The sequence below is a fragment of the Nomascus leucogenys genome, chromosome 23 (genome assembly GCF_006542625.1).
Source record: "Nomascus leucogenys isolate Asia chromosome 23, Asia_NLE_v1, whole genome shotgun sequence".
Lineage (NCBI taxonomy): Eukaryota > Metazoa > Chordata > Mammalia > Primates > Hylobatidae > Nomascus > Nomascus leucogenys.
This window is the reverse complement of record NC_044403.1, coordinates 18,680,135-18,705,573: the sequence shown is the minus strand read 5'-3', so window position 1 is coordinate 18,705,573 and position 25,439 is coordinate 18,680,135. Positions and strand designations below refer to the sequence as shown.

Sequence of the window (25,439 nt, the reverse complement as noted above, 5' to 3'; positions counted from 1 at the left end):
CCTTTCCATATAAACTTTTTTCTTTTATTATATATATTTTTAGATGGAGTCTTGCTCTGTTGCCCAGGCTGGAGTGTAGTGGCATGATCTTGACTCATTGCAACCTCCACCTCCTGGTTTCAAGCAATCCTCCTGCCTCAGCCTCCCAAGTAGCTGGGATTACAAGTATGCACCACCATGCCCTAATTTTTGTATTTTGGTAGAGATGGAGTTTCACCATGTTGGCCAGGCTGGTTTCAAACTCCTGACCTCAAGTGATCTGCCCACCTCGGCTTCCCAAAGTGCTGGGATTACAGGCATGAGTCACCATGCCCAGGCTCCAGGTACACTTTAGAATCAATTTGTTGATATCCACAATACAATTTGCTGAAATTTTGATTTCAATTGCATTGAATCTGTAGACCAAATTGGGAAGAACTGACATCTTGACAATACTGATTCTTTCTATACATGAACATGAAATATTTCACCATTTACTTACTTTTTCTCTAATTTCTCTTATCAGAATTTTGTAGTTTTCCCCATAGAGGTCTTGCACATATTTTTGTTAGATTTGTGGCTAAATATTTCATCTTGTGCTAACATAAATGGTAGAATGTTTTAAATTTCAACATTTGTTCCACTTGTTCATTGCTGGTATATAGGAAAGTGATTGACCTGTATCCTATAATCTTTCCGTAATTGCTTATCTGATCTGGGAGTTTTTTGTCTATTCTTTTTTAAAATTTTCTACATAGACGATCACATAATTTGTGAACAGTTATATTCTTTTCTTCCCAATTTGTGTTTTCCTTTTTTGTCTTATTCCATAAGCTAAGACAAGCATTATGATGTCAAAAAGTACTAGTCAAAGGAGTCATTCTTGCTTTGTTACTGACCTTAGAGAGAAAGCACTTGGTTTCTCACCATTAAGTGTAATGTTAGCTATAAGTTTTTTTGTAAAATGTTCCTTATCAAGTTGAGAAAGTTCTCTATTCCTAGTTTGCTGAAAGTTTTTTTATCACCCATTAGGGTGTTAGATTTTGTCAAATGCTTTTTCTGTGTCAGCTGGTATGATCATGTGATTTTTCATTCTTTAGCCTTGATTTGATAAATTTAATTATTTTTTGAATGTCAATCGGTCTTGCATATTTGGAATAAATTCCACTTGGTCATGGCATATACACCTTTTTATACATTGTTGGATTCAATTTGTGAATATTTTGTTGAAGATTTTTGCATTTATGTTCATGTGCAATATTGGTCTATAGTTTCCTTTTCCTGTAATACCTTTGCCTGCTTTTGGTATTAGGATAATACTGGCCTCACAGAATGAGTTAGGACGTACTCCCTTTGCTTCTATTTTCTGGAAGAAATTACAGAGAGTTGCTAAGATTTTTTGCTTAAATGTTTGATACAACTCACTAGTGAACCCATCCGGGCATGGAACTTTCTGTTTTGTGAGGTTATTGATTATTGATTTAAGTTCTTTAAGAGGTATATGCCTGTTCTGGTTGTCTGTTTCTTCTTGTGTGAGTTTGGTAGATTGTGTCTTTCAAGGAATTTGTTTATTTCATCTAGGTTCTAAAATTTGTGGGCTGAAATATTTGCCCATATAGTATTCCTTTATTATCCTTTCAGTGTCCATGGGCTCTGTCATGATATCTATCCCCTCTCTCATTTCTGCTATTAGTAATTTGCATCTTCTTTTTCTTGGCCTGGCTAAAGGCTTGTCAATTTTATTGATCTTTTCAAAGAATTAATGTTTAGTTTTGTTAATTTTTCTATAGATTTTCTATTTTCAATTACATTGATTTCTGTTCTAGTTTTTATTATTTCTTATCTTCTGTTTATTTTGTGTTTAATTCACTCTTCTGTTTCTAGTTTCCTAAGGTGGAAGCTTATGTTATTGATTTTAGATCTTTATTCCTTTTCAATACATGAATTCAATGCTACAAATTTTTCTTTAATCACTGCTTTTGCTGTATGACACAAATTTTGGTAAGTTGTATTTTTACTTTCATTTAGTTAAAATTATTTTAAATTTCTCAAGAGTTCTTCTTTCACCCATATGTTATTTAGAAGTGTGTTGTTGAGTCTTCAAGTATGTTGGGATTTTTCCAACAATCTTTCTGTTGTTGATTTCTAGCTTAATTCCATTGTGGTCTGAGAACATGCTTTGTATGATTTGTATTCTATTAAATTTTTGAGGTGTTTTTTATGACCTAGAACGTGGTCTGTCTTATGAATGTTCTGTGTAAGCTGAAGAAGAAAAAATATGTATTTTGCTGTCATTGGATGAAGTAGCCTATAGATGTCAATTATATCCAGTTTATTTATGGTGCTATTGAGTTGAAGTATGTCCTTACTGATTTTCTACCTGCTGGATCTCTCCATTTCTGATAGCAAGGTGTTGAAGTCTCCAGCTATAATGGCGGATTCATCTATTCCTCCTTAAAGTTCCATTAAGTTTTACCTCACACATTTTAATGCTCTCTTTTTAGGCCCATATATATTAAATATTACTATGACTTCTTGGAGAATTAACTCTTTTATCATCATGTAATGTTCCTTTTAATCCATTATAATTTTCCTTTCTCTGAAGTTTGTTCTGTCTGATATTAATATAGCTATTCCAGTTTTCTTTTTATTGGTATTAGCATATTTCTTTCTCTATCCCTTTAAATCTATATGTGTCTTTGTATTTAAAAAATATTTTATATTGGATGCACCAATCCCTTTTAATTGATGTATTTAGATCATTGATATTTAAAACGATTACTGATATATGAAATTAATATCGATCATATTTGTTATGTTTTCTATTCATTGCCTTTCTTCTTTGTTTCTATTTTTTGTCTTTTACTTTTTTCTACCTTTTTTGGTTTTAACTGAGCGTTTTATTTGATTCTATTTTCTCTCATTTTTTATTATATCAATTTTACTTCTTTTTTTACTTCGTTTAGTACTTGCCCTGGAGTTTGCAAAAAAACATAAATTTACAACTAATCCAAGTCCACTTTCAAATAACACTACATCACTTTATGGGTAGAGTAATACCTTATAATAATAAAATAATCCTAATTCCTCCCTCCTGTCCATTGTATCTTCATTGTCATTCATTCAACTTATACATGAGCTAGTATAAATACATTGTTTCCTTTACTACATTGAACAAACTGTTATTTGTTAGATAAATTAACAGTAAGAAAAATTAAAGTGTTAATTTTACCTTTAAAATTACCTTTTTCTGTAATGCTCTTCCTTTCTTTAGGTACAGTCCAGTTTCTGAGCTACATCATTCCCCTCCTCTGAAGAATCTATCATATCATTTTTTTTTCAAGGCAGGTTTATTGGCAGCAACTTCCTTCAATTTTTGTTGCCCAAGAAAGTCTTAATTTATCCTTCACTTTTGAAGAGTAATTTTTCAGGGTATAGAATTCTAGGTCAGTGGATTTTCTTTTTGTCAAAATGCTTCAGATATTTCATTTCACTCTTTTCTTGCTTGCATAATTTCTGAGGAGAAGTTTGCATATGATATACCTGGCTGTCATTCTTTCACATTTATCCTGCTTGTGTTCTCCGTGCTTCCTGAAATGTGTGGTCTGGTATCTGACATTGAGGGAAATTCTCAGTCATTATTTTTTCAAATACTTCTCTTATTTCCTATTTCCTCTCCTCTGGTATTGCCTCTCCATGTATGTTGCATGGAAAATAACATACATTTGTACCACGGTTGTACCACAGTTCTTGGATATTCTGTTCTACATTTTTCGGTGTCTTTTCTCTTTGCTTTTCAGTTTTACCAGTTTCTATTGACATATCCTTGAGCTCAGAGATTTTTTTCCTTTGGCTGTGCCCAGACTCATTAGCAAAGAGACTGAGGAAAAAGGCATTTAAAGGCATTCTTCATTTCTGTTATAGACATTTTAATATCTAGCATTTCTTTAGAGGTTTTCTTAGAATTTCTATTTACATCAACCATGAGTTTTTGCATATTGTCTACTTTTTTCCCATAGAGACTTTGGCGTACTCTACCTATTTTTAAATTAGGTTATTTTTTTCTTCTTGTTGTTTTAATACTTTTTTGTATATTTGGGGTATAAGTCCTTCTGCACATATATATTATTTCCTTTGTGAATAACTTTCTAACTCTGTGGCTCATCTTTTCATTCTATTCACAGTGTCTTTAACGTAACAGAAGTTTTAAATTTTAATGAAGTCCAATTATCAACCTTTTTTTATTTTCATGGATCTTTCTTTTGATGTCACTTCTAAAAGGTCTTCATGAAACTGAAGTTTACCTAGATTTTCTCCTATACTATAATCTAGAAACTTTACACTTTTGCATTTTACATTTAGGCATATGATCCATTTTGATTAATTTTTGTGAAAGTTGTTCACCTGTGTCTAGACTTTTTTTTTTTATTTTTATTTTTGCCTATGGGCGCTTGCTTTTTACAGCATAAATTTGTTTTTAAAAAGCTATTCTTTTGCCTTTGCTCCTTGGTAAAATATCAGTTGACTTTATTTGTGTAGGTCTACCTCTGAGCTCTTTATTTTGTTTCATTGAACTATCTGTCTATTTGTTCATGAATACCATGCTGTCCTACAGCCTTATAAATAAGCCTTGAAGTCTGGTAGTGTTAGTGATGGAACTCATTCTTCCTCTTTAATATTGTGTTGGCTACTCTAGGATTTTTTTACCTTTCCACATAAATTTTAGAAACATGTTGATATCTACAAAATCAGTTGCTGGGATTTTACTTGAATTGGATTGAATCTATAGGTTAAGTTCGGAAGAACTGGCATCTTAACAATATTGAGTCTTCCAATCTGTGAACATGCAATATCTCTCCATTTATTTAGATCTTCTTTATTAGATCAGAGTTTTATAATGTTTCGCACATAGATCTGGTACATATTTTGTTAGATTTATACATAAGCATTTAATTTTCTTTGTGCTGTTTTAAATGGTGCAGTGTTTTTAATGTCAAATTCCATCTGTTCATTGCTAGTATATAGAAAAGCAATTAACTTTTATACATTAACCTTGTATACTGTTATTTGATATAATTACTTATTAATTCCAGGAGTTTTGTGCAAATTTGGGGGCATTTTCTACATAGAAAATCTTATCATTTGTGAACAAAGACAGTTGCATTTCTTCCTTCCCAATCTGCATATCTTTATTTCCTCTTCCTCTCTTATTACACTAGTTAGGTCTTCTGGTGAACTGTTGTATAGAAGTGGAAAGAGGGGATATCCTTGCCTAGTTTATGACCTTACTAGGAGAAAAATCCAGTTTTTCACTCCTCAAGTATACTATCTTCATCTGGTTCTGCTGCTAGGCTAATGCTGGCCTTATACAAAGTGTTCACTGCTTCTATTTCTGTAGAAAATTGTCTCAATCTTTCTTAAATGTTTGGTAGAATTCTCTAATGGAACTTCTGTTTGCTTTCTTTTTTTAAAAGGTGTTATGAACTGAGTGTTTGTGTCTCTCCAAAACTAATATATGAAAATCCTAACCCCCAAGTTGATAATATTAGGAGGTGGAGCCTTTTGGAGACAATAGATGATGAGGATGAAACCCTCATGACTGGGATTAATGCCCTTATAAAAGACATCCCTGAGAGTTCTCTCACTCTTTTTCTCCCATTTGGGGGTTAGCAAAAAGACAGCTACCTGGAAACCAGGAAGAGGGCTCTCACCAGATACTCCCAACTCTTCTCTCTCATCTCTTACATTACTGTCATTCATCTTCCTTATCCATATGCTATAATCACCCAATACATCATTACTATTATAATTTGAATAACAGTTATAATTAAATCATTTTAAAAATAAGAAACACGAAAGATTTTATTTTACCTTATTTATTCTTTCTCTGTTGTTTTTTCCTTTTTAATGTGAATCTGAGTTTCTGGCCTATGTAACGTTTTTATCTCCATGAAGAATTTTTTTAACATTTCTTGTAGGGCAGCTCTGCTACCGATGAATTCTGTCAGTTTTTGTTTGCCTGAGAAAAGTCTTCATTTCTCCTTTACTTTTAAAGGATAACATCACTGGATACATAACTCTAGGTAATTTTTTTTTTCTTTCAGAACTTACTTAAAATATTTCACTCCACTCTCTTCTTGCTTCGGTTCTGATGAGTCCACTATATAATTCTTACACTTGCTTCTCTATAGGAAAGATCTTCCCCCCATGCCAGCTGCTTTCAATATGTTTTTAGTCTTTGTTTTTTTGGAGTTTTCTATGATTTTCCTATGTGTACATGTAGCTTTTTTGGTATTCACTCTACTTGGTGTTCTCTGAGCTTTTGGATGTGTGATTTGGTAGTCGCCATTAGTTTTGGAATATTCTAAGTTATTATTTCAAATGTTTATTTTGCTTCTTTCTCTTTCTTCTTGTTATGGTATTCCAACTTTTGACACCATCCTACAGTTCTTAGATACCCAGTGTGGACAGCGTTCATTTTTATATTTTTCATTCCTTTTTCCCTTCATGTTTTATTTTGGGAAGTTCCTATTGATGTATCTTTTTTTTTTTTTTTTTTTTTTTTCCCTATTTTGAGATGGATTCTCGCTCTGTTGCCCAGGCTGCAGTGCAGTGGAGCAGTCTCAGCTCACTGTAACCTCCACCTCCCAAGTTCAAGCTATTCTCCTGCCTCAGCCTCCTGAGTAGCTGGGACTACAGGTGCCTGCCACCACGCCTGGCTAATTTTTTTGTATTTTTAGTAGAGATGGGGTTTTACTTATTGGCATACCTTAAAGCTCACTGCTTCCTTCCTCAGCTGTGTCCAAGCTACTGATGAGCCCATGAAACACATTCTTCCTTTCTGTTAGTTTTGTTTATTTCTTATTTCTAGCATAATATCCTTTTGTTTTTTTAAAGCTTCTATCTTTCTGCGTATATTACCCATCTGTTCTTGAATGTTGCCTATTTTTAATATTAGAGAACATTTCACAGTCCCATCAGCTTCTGTTCAGGGGAACTGATCTTGCCTATGATTTTCTGTATTTGTCTGTCCCTTTCCAGGCTTCAAGGTATGATGGATTCCCTGGGAACTTTAATATTCTGAGTGGTCCAAGAAAAGTGATTGTTATTCAGTTTGTTTAGCTTTTTCTTTTTGTAAGAATGGAAGTGATGACTTACAAGCTCGTTGCATTTCAAGGCTGAAATTAGAAGTCTGTTCCAGCTTACTGTTCCAGTAATGTTCTAGAGCTCCCTTATCCAGCTATTATTCTTGCCTCTTCAATATTTTTTCACATTTATTTTGGCTCAGCCATGTGTTATATATATTTCAGCATTTTTAAAGTGTGCGATACAAAGAGGAATTTATCTTACCATCATTGACACTGTAGGGCTCGAAGTAGAACTCAGTTGACAAGCGTTTAGCATTTTACTATTAGTTTTATTTGGTTTGTTTCTAACTTTTTCAAGTTACTCATATTCGCTTAACTTTAAAGAATGTGCAAGAACACATATATGATTAATACATATATATTTAATCACAAAATATCGATTATTCTCCATTAATAAATGCGTTAAAAATTATTTTACAGACTCAAATATTTACATGTTATCTTTTAGCCTTAATAATCCAAGAGTCATTACCTTATTCAAATTAGAAGATTCCACTTCAGATTCACTTTGCTAATCTTATGTTCTTTTCAACACAAATGCCACAGGAATATTCTCTTGCTAGCAGCTCCAAGAGTAAATTTCTTAGTAAATTGTCAGACAAAACCAAAATCTAACAGCTATACAAACATGGGTACAGGTCAATGTTTCCATGTAGCACACTGGAGTATTTTATAAGAAAATTTCACTTCATACCTCATCTATTTTGTTCTGTCTGTTTGGAAATTAATTTTAAAAGCTCATCAAAGATTGTTATGCTTATTTGTTATACACATGATCCTAATAGAGCTACATGGTTGATATGACTCATACACTGTAATTTAAGCATCAATTTTGGATTGTTTGGTGGCGACTTATCAATTGGCCTCTTCTTTATTTTGCTTTTTCTAGCATTTATCTGGATAATAATAATACTTTGGGTCTCAAGAAAGAGAAGAGAGAGAGGGGGTAGGAGAGAAGAAATAAAAATGTAACACCAGTCTCCCTCATAAGATATTTTAGGTAGTTAAACCACCTAAAAAAACCCTGAAATATCTTTATACATACTTTCTGAAACTATCATCATCTGCTATATTCTCATTTTGAAATAACTGGCACAAGTCTTGATACATATACTGGCAAAAGCACACAACTTAGCCAGCTTTCTTCTAGCTGTTCCAAACCCATTTCTTCACAGTGTAAGATAGAAAAGCAAATCGCACCTCAGGGAGGTGTACATTTGGAGACAAAAAGAATAAAAGTGACTTCCTAGAACCCTTCTTTCAAGTCCAAAGGATTTGGCTTAGTGATCTTTGGTACATGCTGTCTGCAGCTCTGCTGGAGGATGGGGGCTGGTGTTGATCTTTGGTACATGCTGTCTGCAGCTCTGCTGGAGGATGGGGGCTGGTGTGTATGTTAATGTAATAGGTTAGTGTTAGTAACTATTACCAAACACATCTACCCTGTACAGGTACCAGGCTTTTGCTTAAGCACACTAAAAGAAAATTCGACAGTAATTAATGAGATTTTTCCCTAGAAAACCTCAGAACAAAGACAAAAACTGTGGATAGTAATTAATGAGATTTTCCCTAGAAAACCTCAGAACAAAGACAAAAACTGTGGATAATATAAAGTAAAAACATACATATACACACTTATATATGTATATATAATATATACCCACATGTGTGTAGGTGTGCATGTCATATATACCCACATGTGTGTAGGTGTGTATATAATATATACCCACATGTGTGTAAGTGTATATATAATATATACCCACGTGTGTAGGCGTGTATGTCATATATACCCACGTGTGTAGGTGTATGTTATATATTTAGTTATATATATACCCACGTGTGTAGGCGTGTATGTCATATATACCCACGTGTGTAGGCGTGTATGTCATATATACCCACGTGTGTAGGCGTGTATGTAATATATACCCACGTGTGTAGGGGGGTATGTCATATATACCCACGTGTGTAGGCGTGTATGTCATATATACCCACGTGTGTAGGCGTGTATGTCATATATACCCACGTGTGTAGGGTAGGCGTGTATGTCATATATACCCACGTGTGTAGGCGTGTATGTCATATATACCCACGTGTGTAGGCGTGTATGTCATATATACCCACGTGTGTAGGCGTGTATGTCATATATACCCACGTGTGTAGGCGTGTATGTCATATATACCCACGTGTGTAGGCGTGTATGTCATATATACCCACGTGTGTAGGCGTGTATGTCATATATACCCACGTGTGTAGGCGTGTATGTCATATATACCCACGTGTGTAGGCGTGTATGTCATATATACCCACGTGTGTAGGCGTGTATGTCATATATACCCACGTTTGTAGGTGTGTATGTCATATATACCCACGTGTGTAGGTGTGTATGTCATATATACCCACACGTGTGTAGGTGTGTATGTCATATATACCCACACGTGTGTATGTGTATATATAATATATACCCACGTGTGTGTATGTATATATAATATAAACCCACATGTGTAATAATACATATATATTATTTTCTGTGAGTTTTAGAGTTCAAGACAACTGCTCATAGATTTAAGCCATTGTATTCATTCATGAAACAAATATTTACTAATACCTACTATGTGCACGGCAATGAGCTGGTTGCTGAGTAACTGTACTGGCCCTGAGTTCATTCATTTCGTTCAATATTGATTGAGCAGCTACAATGTGGCAGGCTCCTGTGGGTCCTAGAGATGTAAACAGATGAAATCTCTTCCCTCAAGCTTCATGGTCCTTAGATTTTAGTACAGGAAAACAGATACTAAAACAAAAACCAAATAAATAAATAGTGTGTTATATGGTGGTAAGTGCTATGCAGAAAAGTAAAGCAGGGAGAAGAAAGAGGAGTTGGAGGGATTTGATTGGTATCTTATTTTAAGGAAGGTGATCAAGGAAGGTTTCACTAACAAGATGTCATCTAGGCAAAGACCCAAAGCAGGTGATGAAGTGAGCCATCCATGTATCTGGGGATAGAATGTTCCAGGCAGAAGAAAGGGCAAGTGTAGAGGTTCTGAGGCAGGCATGCACTTGGCCTGTTTAAGGAACAGGAGGCCACCAGTGTGGCTGGAATGGAGAGCACAAAGTAGGGCAAGTGGAAGAAGAAGAGATGAGTGAGGAGGTGAAGAAGGGTGTGGAGTATGAGAGGAAAAGAGGAGTGAAGGAGGACTCCAAGGTTTGTGGGCCAAGAAATCGGAAGAATGAAGTTCCATTTCCTGAGATAAAGAAAGACTGCAGGAAAAGCAGATTGGAGGGTAGGGATCAAAAGCCAGTTTTGTGCAAGATAACTTGGTAATATCTTTTAAACATGCAATGGAGATGCTCAGGGACCATGGAGTGCAAGAGTCTGGAGTTGAGGGCAGAAATTCAGGAAAGAGATACAAATTTGCAAATTTATCAGTATAAAGGTGCTATTTAAAGCCACAAGATTGGATGAGGTCACTTGAAGACAGCATAGATATAGGAGTACCCTGAACTCTGAGGCACTTTAAACAGTTGGGCTGATGAGGTAAAAATGAGGGAAGGTAATTGGAAAGTTGAAGTAGGAGGAAAACCAGGAAATTTTAGAATCCTGGAAACTGTGCAAAGAAGGTTTTTCATGGAAAAGAGATTGATCACTTGTTTCAAATGTTGCAAATAAATACGATGAGAACTGGGAACTGGATTTGGCAGTGTGAAATTGGTGGCTGAGTGGTGTGGATGACAGCGTGAATGGAGTGGGCTTAAGAGAATAGGGAGGGGTGGCAATGCAGAGAGTCAATCTAGGCTTTCAAGCTATTATCAAATGGTTCTGAATCACATACAATTCATGGAGACAGGCCCATTATAAACGTTTATCAGTCATCATTTGGTCTGAAGATAACGTTGTGAATCACACAAATCTAATGATATATCCTGCTACTATTTAGTAGTGTACCAAATACGGTTTAAATGCACAATGCTTGAGAAACAGAACTACAACAAAATGACAGAAAGTTGTAAAATGAGTGGGAGCAATAATGTGGTGAAGCATTTACTTAAGTCTTTTCTTAACAGAAAAATTTCCTTCTCTTTTTTTCCATTCCTTCTCTTTCTATTAGACCTTGATCTCCACTCCCCACAGGGAAGGTAAACCAGAGCACAGATGCAAAGAGAAACCACAGATAGCCATTCCTACGTTTTAACAGACCAATGTCTTGGCATTAACAATTGGAGTCTAACAAGAACCCTCTGCTCCTCCCAGTTCCCAAACAACCCCATTCTCAGAGGCCTGAGATAAACACTCTTTCTGGAATAGGAAGAGAGGACAGTTAGGAAAGCAAGGGAGATAAATTTTGGTGTGGACTTATATCCCTTCCCTCTTAGGCTGAGCCAGTGACCTGGAATTAAAGAAGAAGAAACAGACAGAGTAATCCCTGGTTAATGGACATCATTAAAAAAATCAGGAAACAACAGGTGCTGGAGAGGATGTGGAGAAATAGGAACACTTTTACATTGTTGGTGGGACTGTAAACTAGTTCAACCATTGTGGAAGTCAGTGTGGCAATTCCTCAGGAATCTAGAACTAGAAATACCATTTGACCCAGCCATCCCATTACTGGGTATATACCCAAAGGACTATAAATCATGCTGCTATAAAGACACATGAACACGTATGTTTATTGCAGCACTATTCACAATAGCAAAGAGTTGGAACCAACCCAAATGTCCAACAACAATAGACTGGATTAAGAAAATGTGGCACATATACACCATGGAATACTATGCAGCCATAAAAAGTCATGAGTTCATGTCCTTTGTAGGGACATGGATGAAACTGGAAAACATCATTCTTAGTAAACTATCGCAACGACAAAAAACCAAACGCTGCATGTTCTCACTCATAGGTGGGAATTGAACAATGAGAACTCATGGACACAGGAAGGGGAACATCACACTCCGGGGACTGTTGTGGGGTTGGGGGAGGAGGGAGGGACAGCATTAGGAGATATACCTAATGCTAAATGACGAGTTAATGGGTGCAGGAAATCAACATGGCACATGGATACATATGTAACAAACCTGCACATTGTGCACATGTACCCTAAAACCTAAAGTATATGAAAAAAAAAATCCCTGGTTAGCTTTGAAGGAGTTGGAACAAGGGGAACCTCTCCTTCACAGCCTGTCAGGGCAATGAGAGATCTCACCAAATCCCCTTTGATTAAGGAGGAACAAGAAGGACCACTCATGGGATGGTCAGGCAGATGGATCTCAAACAGGGTGGCAGAGCCACTCTGCAAATGGGGCCCGGGGTGTGTCTGATGCTAGCTCCCTGGCTCCGAGAGTGCCACAGGTGTGCTGTCAGTCGCGGGACCTGTGCACGTGCTGCAATCTGACAAGGGGATTTCAACAGCAGGTGTGCTCAGGTGCTTCAGTGGATGGCAGCACAGAGGGGCAGCTGTGCCTGACCAAAGGAGGGAGTCTTCCAGTGCTAGGCGTAAGCCCTTGTATCTTAGATTTCACACCAGGGAGTAAAGAAGCAACAGCAGAACCCCACGGTGGCTGAATTGGCCATAAACCCACTAAGAGAAATCTGAAGTTTTAGGCTGAATTCACATAAAATGGACTATTTCAAGTTTCATGTCAGAACACAGAATAAAAATTAAGATAGAAATTAGTTCATTTTAAGAAAAAGTAAAGTTACAGTTGCTTTCCGTGCCTACGGTGGTTGAGAAATTTGCACCATACACATAAACCCATAATTGCATAGATAATGTGTTTACAAGCCCTTTGGGAGAAATGTGTGGTACAGGGAAAAACAAAACACTATGCTTGGAAAGATAAAACTAGATTTCTCCTAGCTCTGTTATTCTCTTTAGAATCTCAAGAAAAGTAGTAATGCTTTTTGAGTCTCAACACTTGATAAAATGAAATGCCTCATAAGACTGTTGTGATTATCAAATGCCATAATATACAAAAGTGATAAATAAACTTTAAATGTTTCAAAATAAAAAATGAAGGAACTGAAACCAAGTGCTACAATATGCCAGGCTCCTTATCTTATGGTAAACATGATATGTATTTTACATTTAATGTAATAATTTATAGTAATACTGTATTATGTTATTTTATATTATATTCCTGGCTGGCCTGGGATAGCCATATTTTACAGATATCATCCCAGTATAATTTTTAATAATGCCCTTTTCACTCTCAAAACTTCTGATTTGTATGATAAATTACATAGTCACTCTATACATTCTTTCCATACAATATCCTTGCAAAGTAAGGTCGGTATTTTATTCCCTTTTCACAGATGAGGAAACTGAAGTTTACATGGCTTGAGTAGCTAACCTGTGCTCTCACAGCTAGTCATGCTGCCCTATTGGAAATCAAATCTGGGACTGTCAACTTGAAAGGTCAGGCTATTCAATTTACTGTACTATTGTGTAAGGTGCAATATGACTCTTTCCATTTGCATTAGAACCAAAGCATGTAAAGTGAATCACTCTCTCCCAGGCACAGAGCATGGGGCCCATCTAAACTGACAACTGTGAGTTAAGCACAGAATGAAGGCTAGTCTTTGAATTCCTGAGCAGGCAGCTTCCCAAGTCCTGTTTACTTTCAGTGCGATTTGGCCTTTGCGTTGGATTGGAGAGCAGTACAAACGTATGCAGATTAGCCATAAGCAAATCAACTTGGAAATATTACATTAACAATCCCTCTCTTTGGTTTCATTTTACTTAGGTTTTATTCAAATATTCTTAAAAGGAAAGCCTACATCTCCTTCAAACATGCCTTCTCTTTGACATTCTAAAGCTTTTAATTGTGTCCAGCTTCTAAATCTAATTTAGTGAAGCCAAAAAAAAAATTAAGGCTATGTTTATTTCAGTTAAGCCCGGAGTAAAGGTTCATGCCAGATCTCATTTTAACAAAATGAATTCACCATTCCCTAGTAAATATTGGATGAAACTTATACTGGTGACCAGAAAGACTGCCTGGCCTTGGTTTGCAGAATTATATGACCTTACATTAATATTAGAAATATAAATGATTAAAATCTAGGTTTTCAAATGAACATTATTTCTATTGTAAAATCTGCTTTCAGCAAAAAAGCATTTTGTAACATTCGTTCACTAAAACTGTCTTTACAAGCCAAATGAGATGGGTATTTGGGGGAACAATTTTTAGTTAATTCAGTACAAAACAATCTGAATAAAGATGGAGAAAAATTGGAATCACTTTCTAACTGTAGTTCTACATAAGTATATTTATTTTTAAGAATAGTGAGGGCAGCAGGGAAATTGAAACTTAGTTTTAAAATACATATACATATAGAACATGTATCTGAAATTATGCCCACTGATCTAGAACACCTGTTTCAAAACGTGACAGCTTGTTTAGGAACATTCAACAGCAAACACAATATTAACCCAGAATGTTCAATTAAGGATCAGAGCTGAACAAACTAAAAGGTAGATTATAAGAAATTTATGTATTTAGATGTTGAACGAAAAAGAGAGAGACCATGGAGTTGTTTTCTACTTGGGAAAATGTATGTTTATTTAAAATTCAAAGGAATCCTTCTACCATTTCTATACAATCAAAAATAAGTCTCAAGAATTGGACAGCACATCTGTGAGTCTTAATGGATAATATTAATCCGTGTACATGAAACACGTAAAACATATATCAGATTCTCCCAGAATAACATGGAAGAGTGTCCACATCTGGAATCTCCACTTACAGAGTGGTTAGACACAAGAAAACACTGCAAAAGTTGAAATGATGTTCATTTGCAGACCTAGAGCTTAATCATTTTGATTTATAATATTTATGTAAGGTCGTATTCTGCAAACCAAAGCCAGGGAGTCTTTCTGACCAGTGTAATTATATCCTTATAGCCCAGGGAGTGAGTGGAATATATTCTTAGATAATGTGAACTGAGAGAAAAACGCCATAGAGAGAAAACATTCAAGATACAAGGCTATATGTAGGTGGATTCAAAACAAAACAAATTACAAGTGAACTGTAAGTAATAAAGTCAGAAGACACCCAGAAGGCTAGGCAGACTGGCCATTATGGGGACTTCTGGGATTTTCAAAAGGAAGATTGGGAATGTTAATTGGAATAAAATAAGGTGTGAATAAAGCAGGTAGAAATGGGGGGAAAATGACCTGAAAAACAAACAGCAGATGAAGGATCATGCCAGTGCTTGTCAGCTACAGTGAGCCTCCTGTTTCTGAAAGAACATGGAGCTGAGTGTTGCAAGAATCAAACTTAAGACACTGGGAAAATATTTCTATCCATGTAAGCATAGGAAACTTTAAGTGTATTAATTATTAAGGAAAACAAGTTACTTGCAGTGACTTGTTAAATAAGCCGCTGATACCAAGCAAGTGCAGAGACACTGAGGAGTCATGAAGCGAATGAGAAAAAGTCACTTTTATTACAACTACTAATGCCCCAGGAATTTGGAGATCTTTAAATACTAATCTAATCTATTCCAGCATCATTATTAACATGTCTATTTAGCACTGAAATTTTGGTCTGTACATGAACATCAATCATTTGGGCAATAGTTTCATTAAATTCATTTGCAGTCCTTTAACTCTCTCTTTTTTTTTTGAGACAGAGTCTCGCTCTGTCACCCAGGCTGGAGTGCAGTGGCGCCGTCTTGGCTCACTGCAACCTCCACCTCCCTGGTTCATGCCATTCTCCTGCCTCAGCCTCCCGAGTAGCTGGGACTACAGGTGCCCGCCACCACGCCCAGCTAATTTTTTGTATTCTTTAGTAGAGATGGGGTTTCACCGTATTAGCCAGGATGGTCTTGATCTCCTGACCTCGTAATCCGCCTGCCTCAGCTTCCCAAAGTGCTGGGATTACAGGCGTGAGCCACCACACCCGGCCTGCAGTCCTTTAACTCTTAATGTTCAATATCTAATAGTGACTGAGAAAAACAGGGCTGTGTTTATTTGCTTATTTGTTCTTTCTGAAAAATCAAGAAATTTTTCATCTATTTTTTATCACTTCATCTCAGGCTTTCCTTATATAGACTGAATTCTGATACTTAATTCTTAACATATTTAAAAATATTAATAGTAAAATGTATCTTTATATCTAAAGCCAAAAAAATGTATCCACATCTACTATGAACAAAGAAAACACCAGTGCTAGGCACTGGTGGGAGGGGAGGTGGAAGATACATGAAAGCACAAGACAGAATTAATACTCAAGGGCTTTGCAGTTCTGATGGGGAGAAAGATGTTCACTAACAATACTAGCTCATGGCAGAATGTGACCTCTGTTGCATACTAGAGGGGCAGAGGGCTACTTCAATAGAAGAGGGTGAAGACTTTAATGAAAGGAATTCCACTTCCAGTAATTTCTCTCAAAAGATCTATTGGACAAATGCAGAAAGTTACATGCACCTAGATGATTCCTAGGTTAATATTTAGCCTATTTGTACTAAATAGCCAACAGCTTGATTACGCCAACATGCCAATTCACACGGATACTGGATTTAGAAATGACAGAAAATAAAATACTTTAAAGAAAAGTTGTTTCTGTTCATAAATGGTATCTAGGACCAGCCTACAGATCTCCACCATCCTCGTTTCGTGACTATGATAGACATTACTAATTGATCATGGCATACTTACCTTTGTGCTCTATGGCCTTAGAATCCTTCCTTCCTGAGAGTTACAACCCACTGAGACGAATGCGTTTGCATATCCAGGGTATAGACAGTGATTTTCTTACTATGCTACTTTGGTCTGTGAAAACCCCTGAAGGCCACTGGGGGAAAGGACGGGGAGGGAGAGTAGGTAGAAGGCCAAGACTGCTCACTTTTGGATCACAGCTATGATATTAGAAAGGAGCTTAGTAGTCACCTTTGGATGCAGGCACAAGGAGATTTTTTGGGATCTGGTAAAGATGCAGTGATGATATCTCAGGCGTTTTTCATTTGGGAATATTTACACAGGTTTAAACTCTATAATATGCAATTTTATATATTAAATGTAGTTTATACTTCAATACAAATTAAACAAACAAGCAAAATAATAGCTAACCTATCAGAACCAAAACAAGATGGTGACTTCAAACTTTATAGACCGTCAAATGTAGGCTCATATCTAGGCTCAACATTGTAACTTGCCATGTGATTTGGGCAAGTCATTGGAGCTCTCTGTTTCATTTTCATTACCTGAAAGAGGGATAAAGAATATCTAACTCACAGGATTGTTATGAGGAGTAAATGGCGTAATAATGAACTTAGTATCATGTCTAATGTAGCATCATAATATGTTAATAATGATAACTAACATTTATGTTCCCAGATCTGTTCTAGGGACTTAGTTTTCTCCAAAAAACCTTGTGTGGCAAGGCCTTTATTTTACAAAGAAGGAGACTGAAGCAGAGACTTTAATTACTCATCCAAGATCTCTCAGCTATTAGGTGGAAAAGCCAGAATTGGAATTCAAACAGGCTGCATATTAATCGCTGCACTCTTGTGTAATAAGGACCCGTTAAACAACAGTTATTACTATTACAAGAATAAATCCTAGCAGAGATGTGGGAGGTTATAGGGAAGAATTGAGTGTGGGCTGAACTGCTGTTCTCCAGGAGGCAAAGGGCAACTCTAGGGTTAGGCTTTGAAATTCTGTGCTAAATAAATGGCTATTATTATTACGCAATCTTCATACCTAATTTGAGACAGAAAATGAAAGTACATAATACATGCAATATTGTTATTGTACTCTATAAATAGAGAAAACAGCTTGTGGAAGGTTAATGTCATGCTCCCCTTTGGTCCACTACAGCCTGCTTCTAGAATCTACCCCAGGGAAGCATTCTACCTCCGTAGGCTACATCCAAAACCAATCTTGGTTTTGTTGTGACTATGGGTGATTTTTTTCCTCTGTATTTTCTACATTTTCTATAATGAACACACTTAATCTTAGAGTGGAAAACTGACTTTGAAAATAAAACAAAGCAGAAACAAAAACCAATCTCAGTAAGGCAATAAGAACCACATGTCTTTTAAATGGAAAACATGCTTATTTCTCCTTTGTTTCTTAGAAGCAGCTTGCCAGATACACAGTCCACAGCTTTGAACCATTTACATAAACACACCCAAGCCAAGTGTTTCCACGCAACAGCCAAATTGCACCCATATTAGCAATTTAATGACTTTGAAAGTAATAAATGGTAGAAACTGATATTCACTTTGCTAGAATTCACCTTAGATATTCCTTACAAACCACAATCCAGTGGCATTTGCTGTAGATGGTAGATGTAGATATTCAAGAAACTTTGAAAGAAAACACTATTCATCTTGAGATGGGGGGAGAAATGCTAAGTGGTAACAAAAGGTAGAAATCGTTCCGGTGAAATGTAATGTCCAGGAACTGAATGGTAGTGGATCATAGTAAATCATCCACCAGAGGGCACTGCCAGAATATACAAAGTTTTCCTGGGAAAGATTGGACACCCCGTAACTCTAAGCAAAGAGAGCTAATATGGTTAGGTTAACAGAATTCCACTTTTATTATGCTTCCTTTTCCTTTATAAATCAGGTCAGTCTTTTCCTCCTGATGAAGGAATTCATGAACTGCCTGCTACCCTTACTGTTACGACTTTTAAAATTGCTGCAACCATTTGATTGTAAAAGTATTTTACAATAAATGCTGCGTTCCATGTGCTAAGTACTGAAGTTATTACCATGACGACAAGACCACCTTCTTGCCTACAGTTCGGAGATTAATAAAGGGCTTCTGAGATAACCACAAGGCACATGAAATAACCCGGGAACTATAAATTGCAGAAGGTAGATGCTGTTTTGTTTTGCACTTAAAGTACCATTGCTGTTCAGTGAAGGGAATATTGCCCACAGATGTTTTGGAAAACCATCTGAGGAAGGCACAGAAGGTTGTACAAATAGAATAGGCAGAAAGGAAAGCAGAACACAGCATTAGCAAAGTCATAGGAGTCAAAATTTCATTGCTAAGGAAAACTAGTGCCTTTCATTTCGTATTTCTGGCTGTCCTACTGACTTGGAATGCTTCAAATGCACCAATTCACCTGCCTTAGATATGGACTGATACTTCAGTCCCATCTGCTTTAATAGGTGGGCTTTTCATATTTTCTGAAGCTATTATCCATAGTGTTTCCCCTCTAATTTCAAAAGCGTAGAGAGAAACAAAATGGAAAAACTCTTGTTTCGGACAGAGAAGGCTCTGAAGCAAGCCACCTCCTAGAGATGGAGAGCTCATTTTGTCCTGCCTGAGCCAAGATAGGACACAGTAGGAGTTTGCTGCAAGAACACAGAACACATCAGGTTTTCATGTAGCAGTGCCCTAAGAAGGAAACTGGACAAGGATAACTTGAATTGAGGAAACCAGTCCAGCTGGAGCACCACCCTGTGGTTTTGCATGGACTAGGAATAGAAATTTGCTCTGAAGAAATATGTTTTTAAAAGTGAACCTTCACATAGTATATGAAGTTTCATAGAACTTTTTTGGATTGGAACCAGATCTAGCATGCATGTTCTTAGGTATTAAAGCCTAATATTATTATATTACTCTTCAAAAAAAATGAATTCTTTCATCATAGTAATTTTCTTAAAATATAACACTGCTTTTTACTTACATTAAATTCTCTACTGTTTCCGATGTTATGCTACTTAGGAAAATGCCATTTTCTTGTTAAATTAATATGTGCAGACAAGTATTTACTTACCACACATGAACATGAGCCCCTTATAAGTCATCACTCCTAATATTTATGGTCTAAGAATGAGGTAGTTAGGGTGAGTCACATATTTACACTTAGCAGAGAGATTAAGAAAAAAATTAGCACCACAATTTCCCTTAAGTAATGGAAAAAATGTGACTTGTTACACATTTATTTTCTGGGTCAGTGTTTTTCCAGCTTTTCCATAGAGTCTTAAGGTCATCCAAGGTTTCTTTAGGTTTTCCTAAAAGAAAGAATGGGGGAGTTGTGATGGGTGCTTGACTTTAAATGTGATAACAATTATCTGCGACTTTTAGAGAACACAACTAACCATTGTGAAGGTTACTGTTCCAGATAGTGAAAAATATGAACCAGCAGTACAGGCTTTGAATGCTTGAAATTGATGATCTTAAATTTCTTAAATAACAGGGCCCTAGACATGCACTTTGCTCACAAAAGAGATCTTTTACCCCAATCTTTAGACACTTGCTTAAAGTGGGAGAGTCTAGTATTTATAAATAGAAGGAAAACAGTAAGATTCAGAAAAATACCATTGAGATTTATAAAGAACTAGAGAACCACAGTTCCTGGAAAGTCCAGGAGTAATTGAATAGCTTTTATAATATACAGAAAAAGAATATTCACGGTGCGTTACTTTTGGCAGCCTATCATCTAAATATGGCACCTAGAATAAATGCATTGACTAAAGGGAAATTGTATGATTTGCATAAACTTTACCAATGGCTATAAATTATCCTCTCTGGTGACTTTTCAAGATAGATAGTGTTATGGGTTGAATTGTGTCCCCTCAAAGGACATTGAAGTCCTAATCTTAGTACCTGTGAATGTGACCTTATTTAAAAATAAGATCTTTGTTGATGATCAAGCTAAGATGATTTCATTGGAGTAAGCCCTAAGTAATTAAATATGACTATGTTCTTATGCAATGGGGAAATTTGGACACAGAGACAGATACACACAGAGAGATGATATGGAAACGTAAGGAGAACACCATCTGTAAGCCAAGGACGGCCTGAGGTTACCAGAAGCTAGGACAGAGGCAGGGAACAGATTCTCTCTTACAGACTTTGGAAGGAACCAATCCTTCTGACACCTTGATTTTGGAGTTCTAGCCTCCAGAAGCATGAGGCAGTAAATTTCTGTTGTTTAAGCCCTCCAGTTTGTGGTACTTTGTTGAGGCAGTGCTAGCAAACTAGTACAGTTATATATTCTGAATCCTTGTTTTTTGCTTTGCCGTTTAGCCCGAGTCTCCCTGGCAATCAATAAAGCACAGAAGCTTCGTTCAGATTGCCAACCACCCGGTTCGGTTCTGGACAACCTCATACTGCCATCCACATAAGGCAAGTTCCTTTTAAAGTTTGCCAGACCAAAGCAATTAAGAGGGCAAATCTGTTGGAAAAACTCACATATTGCATTATGAAGCCAAATATAAATTCTACTTTGATTATTGTTCCTTATGAAGGAGAGCAGTGTCTCTAATAATCAGAAAAGAATCAGGGATTGATTGTATTTAATTTTCTTCGAGGAAAATTTGGCCAAATAGCTAAAGTAACCTGATTAATGAGAAATTTGCAGAATGGGAAAAACACTGCAATTATAAGCAGCAACCATGGACATCCACTGATAGCCAAAGAACATAGCCAGTCTTCTGGTGCATACATTATGTGGCAGCTCATTGGTCTCCTGCCAAATAGGACAATCGATGTAGGCTGAAATTTGTCTCAATCTCACTCGGCAATCACATTCATAAACACTGCCTCTGTGTCTTATTTAGGTGAGACAGCAACTTAAAGACTATTCTGCAAACAGAATTTTCATAACTAGAATTTTAAAAATGTATTAAACTTCAAAAGGGCCTTTCCTAATATTTGATGGAGGAGCTTTAGAATAGTTAATTTAAATGAAATTGTAGGATTATATATTTTCATTTTTTAAAATGTTAAGTTGCTAAGTGTGAAGGCTTTAAACACTGACACCTCATATTGATTCTTGCTTTACAAAGAGACTTGGAAAAGAAACCAGTGTATGTATAAAATGATTAATTGGGATAAGAAACTCAGCTAAGAGATATTCAGACTGGAAAAAACTAAATAAAGAATATAAAACAAGCAATTAAAAAATAAAGGGAAAAAGCAGGCATGGTGTTGAAGTATATAAAGTAATCTAACACCACTGTGTTTTTTCATCTTCATTTTCCAGTGTCTATGCTGCATTGTGACTTTCGGAAAAACATGCACACACCTGGTGCCACCCGGGTAGGTGTGACCAGAACCTGCCTGTTGGAAAATAAAGGATTAAAAAAATGAAATGAGAGAAAATGACACATAAAAGGACAACTTAAGGTTTCCGCAAAGCAAATACATAACCAAGCTGATCAACCCTCCAGCATAGTCCTTCTGAGCTGTGTTTCCACAGGAAAATGAGGGTGGAGGCGATCACAAAAGTCTTGGCTCTCATCCACCCCCATGGCCTGCTGACACAGGCCCAGCTCCCTAGAGCACTGGGGTCACAACGAAGTTGCTGCCAGAAGAGCTGCTTTCATTAAAATTGAGTAAGAAGAGCGGGTAATGGGGTTGGGCAGAAACTAGGACGTGCAAGTGGTTGGGATTGGGGGACTCCTCTTTCTAATTGGGAAGGCTGAGTAGGGCTTCTTGGTAGTACCTGACAATTATCTTGTTCTAGCATTTACAGCCCTTCTCTACTCCTGGAGTCACTGCAGGGCCCCCAGGGGACTCTGAAAGCAGCCAGTTGTTAAGCAAGGGTATTCTCCACTAGGATTACATACAATGAAGTTTATATTATAGAGCTGGATCCTTCACCCTTTTTGTGCTGTAAACCATTTGTGCATAGCCTGTGAACTATTTCTCATAATAATACTTTTAAATATATATAAAATATATGTCACTACAAATAAAATCAACTATGTAGAAATATCTCTATAAAAATATTTAGAAATATTGATATACTGTTAGAAAAACATTTTTAAAAATAAGTAGGTGATATAGTAATTACATTCTTTATTAACATGTTCAATATAATCTGGTCTTGAGCTTATTAATTATGATTTCACATTAATGATGACTAAAAATAACATTTTGAGATATCAGCAACAACTGATACAAATGGAAATATCCATCATTTCTTTTAGGGACAAAGACACAGGTATTGCTAACACTGTGATTTGTTTCTACATTCATCATGGAAGGCAGTGCCAAATGTCATTTAAGGGTGCATGAAAATGTGGATGAAATGTTTTCCCATACAAGTTCACAGACCCCCTGAAATCTACCTGTGGACCCTTTGCTGGATCTGGAGTTCAGGTTGAGAACCTGCCATACAGGCTTACCCATCCTGATACAGAAGTTTACCACAAATACCACGTCAGCTTTCATGCAATTGTATGATAATTACCAACTTTTAAAACAGTGTCACTTTAATCTCTATCTCTCTGATGATTCAGAAATCACTTCAAAATTTTCACAAGTAGTAACACTGTGAGTGTCAAAAATTTGCCCTGTAGACTTGAGGAATGCTTGTTAATAAAATTGCTAGGTTCAGAAAATCTCTAATAGTTGTTAGTATTTTCTTTCTAAACAAGAATGTACAACAAATTATGCAAGAGCAGAATGGTATTATCATTGCTTTGCGAGTCCTCGGGAGAAAGAAATAGAGTGATCAATATAATCAATAAAACAAAGCAGTTTAAGCTTAGTCAGACCCTGAAGTCAGGCACATTTTCGTGAAAATCTCAACCCTACTACTCACATTTGACAAGTTATTTACTTCTCTAAACCTCTAAACCTGTATCTGAGCTACAAAATAGGGATAAAAATAGTGCCTATCTCATAGAGATATTGAGGGGATTAAACGAGGTAATACATGATAAAATGCTAACTCAGGCTCTGTTGTTGAGGGTCCATTGCCCCTCTTGCAAAATGGGAAAGCGGAAACCATCTTCAAGTCTGTCAAACATCTCTAAGCCTGTCTTTTCTTTCAGCCTCTTTTCTTGGAGTTGCTCTGTATTTTCCACTTTAGTGGATGGTCTCCGTTTTTCATTCTGCATTGCAGGAATCTTGAAAAATACACAGTTTTTGAAAAGAGACAGTTCAAGAAGACAGGGGAAAACAGAAGAGGCCACTTATTTTGCATATAAGACAGATGCTCAGGGCATACCAGAATAGCTTAGAATTATTTGTAATCAGCAGATATGAGTGTAGGTCTGGTATCAGCTTTAAAATGTTTTGTAATGTTGAGAAAAATTTTACAATCCATCCACCCCCAGTTTTCCTGTGACAAAATGTCAGCAGGGACGTGCAAGAAGCTTGAGAACCAGCAAGTAATTTTTCATATGAATTCCCACTAGTTGGGACTGACTTGAAGGATGTAATTTATGGCCATTCTTGGGAAACAACCATGAAAATGTAGTGCTAAAGCTTGTCAGCTGCTTCCTGTCCCCTAAAGTGGTAGAGATAACTTAACCAGAGTGTCCCATTTTCACTCTTTTTGGTTCCCACATTATACTTACAGATACAAACAAATAAAAACAATACAAACATGAAAGAGAACTCTAACTTCAAAGCATGCAAAGATAACTAATGACTAGGAAATAAGAGCTTTGCCTGCTAATTTGAATAAGCCAGGCTTTTCTTTTTCATCACAGTGAAATGTAAATGCCTTTACTGATGAGAAAATTTTGCTTTTCAACATTTCTTTGTCACTCTTTTGTATATATTTTCAAACTTGGAAAAAAGCTATGAGAAAAGATTACATAAGTTTCATATTCTGTTTATCCAGATCCACAAACTGTTTATATTTTTCCCATTCATTTTATCATTCACTCTCCCTTCTCTCTATACATAAATATTTATGTATAAATAAATATATATACACACACATCCACATTTTTCTGTACCACCTGAGAATAAGTTGGAGACATTTTGCCTCCTTACATTTAAGTGTTTCAATATCTATACTTCATAATAAAAACATTTTGTAAGATAACAAAAGTATAATTATCAGTATCAGAAAATTTAACATGATGCAATAATATTATCTAATCCACAGTTCATATTTGAATTTCTTCAGTTGTCCCAATCATGCCCTTTCTAGTTACTTTCCTCTCCTTGGTCCAGGATCTAATCTAGGACTGAACATAGCATTTAGTTGTTATAACTCTTTACACTCTTTTAAATTGGAATAGTTCCTCAGTTTTTTTTTTTTTTTTTTTTTTTTTTTGAGATGGAATCTCGCTCTGTCATCCAGGCTGGAACACAGTGTTATGATCTTGGCTCACTGCAACCTCAATCTCCTGGGCTCATGTGATCTTCCCACTTCAGCTTCCCAAGTAGCTAGGATTATAGGCACACACCACCACACCTCGCTAATTTTTGCATTTTTTAAAGAGATGGGGTCTCACTATGTTGCCCAGGCTGGGATCAAACCCCTGGGCTCAAGTGATCCACCTACCTCGGCCTCCCAAAGTGCTGGGATTACAAGTGGGAACCATTGTGCCTGGCCTCTCAGTATTTTTTAATGATATTTCATCTTTGACATTTTTGCAGAGTATAAGGA

The 25,439-nt window shown here is 36.3% G+C and overlaps 1 protein-coding gene across 2 annotated transcripts in view; it reads right to left on the bottom strand.

The window, feature by feature from the left end:
* The window catches only part of RERG (RAS like estrogen regulated growth inhibitor), a 114,466-nt gene that overhangs the window by 26,973 nt on the left and 62,054 nt on the right, over nt 1–25,439 (bottom strand). The window contains exon 2 of one of the 2 annotated variants that reach the window (XM_030804584.1): nt 9,734–9,915. The exons of the other annotated variant lie outside the window; for it this stretch is intronic. Coding sequence (XP_030660444.1) covers nt 9,734–9,791 — 58 coding nt within the window. The 5' untranslated portion in view covers nt 9,792–9,915. The remainder of the gene's footprint in view (nt 1–9,733; nt 9,916–25,439) is intronic. 2 annotated transcript variants of the gene reach the window in all.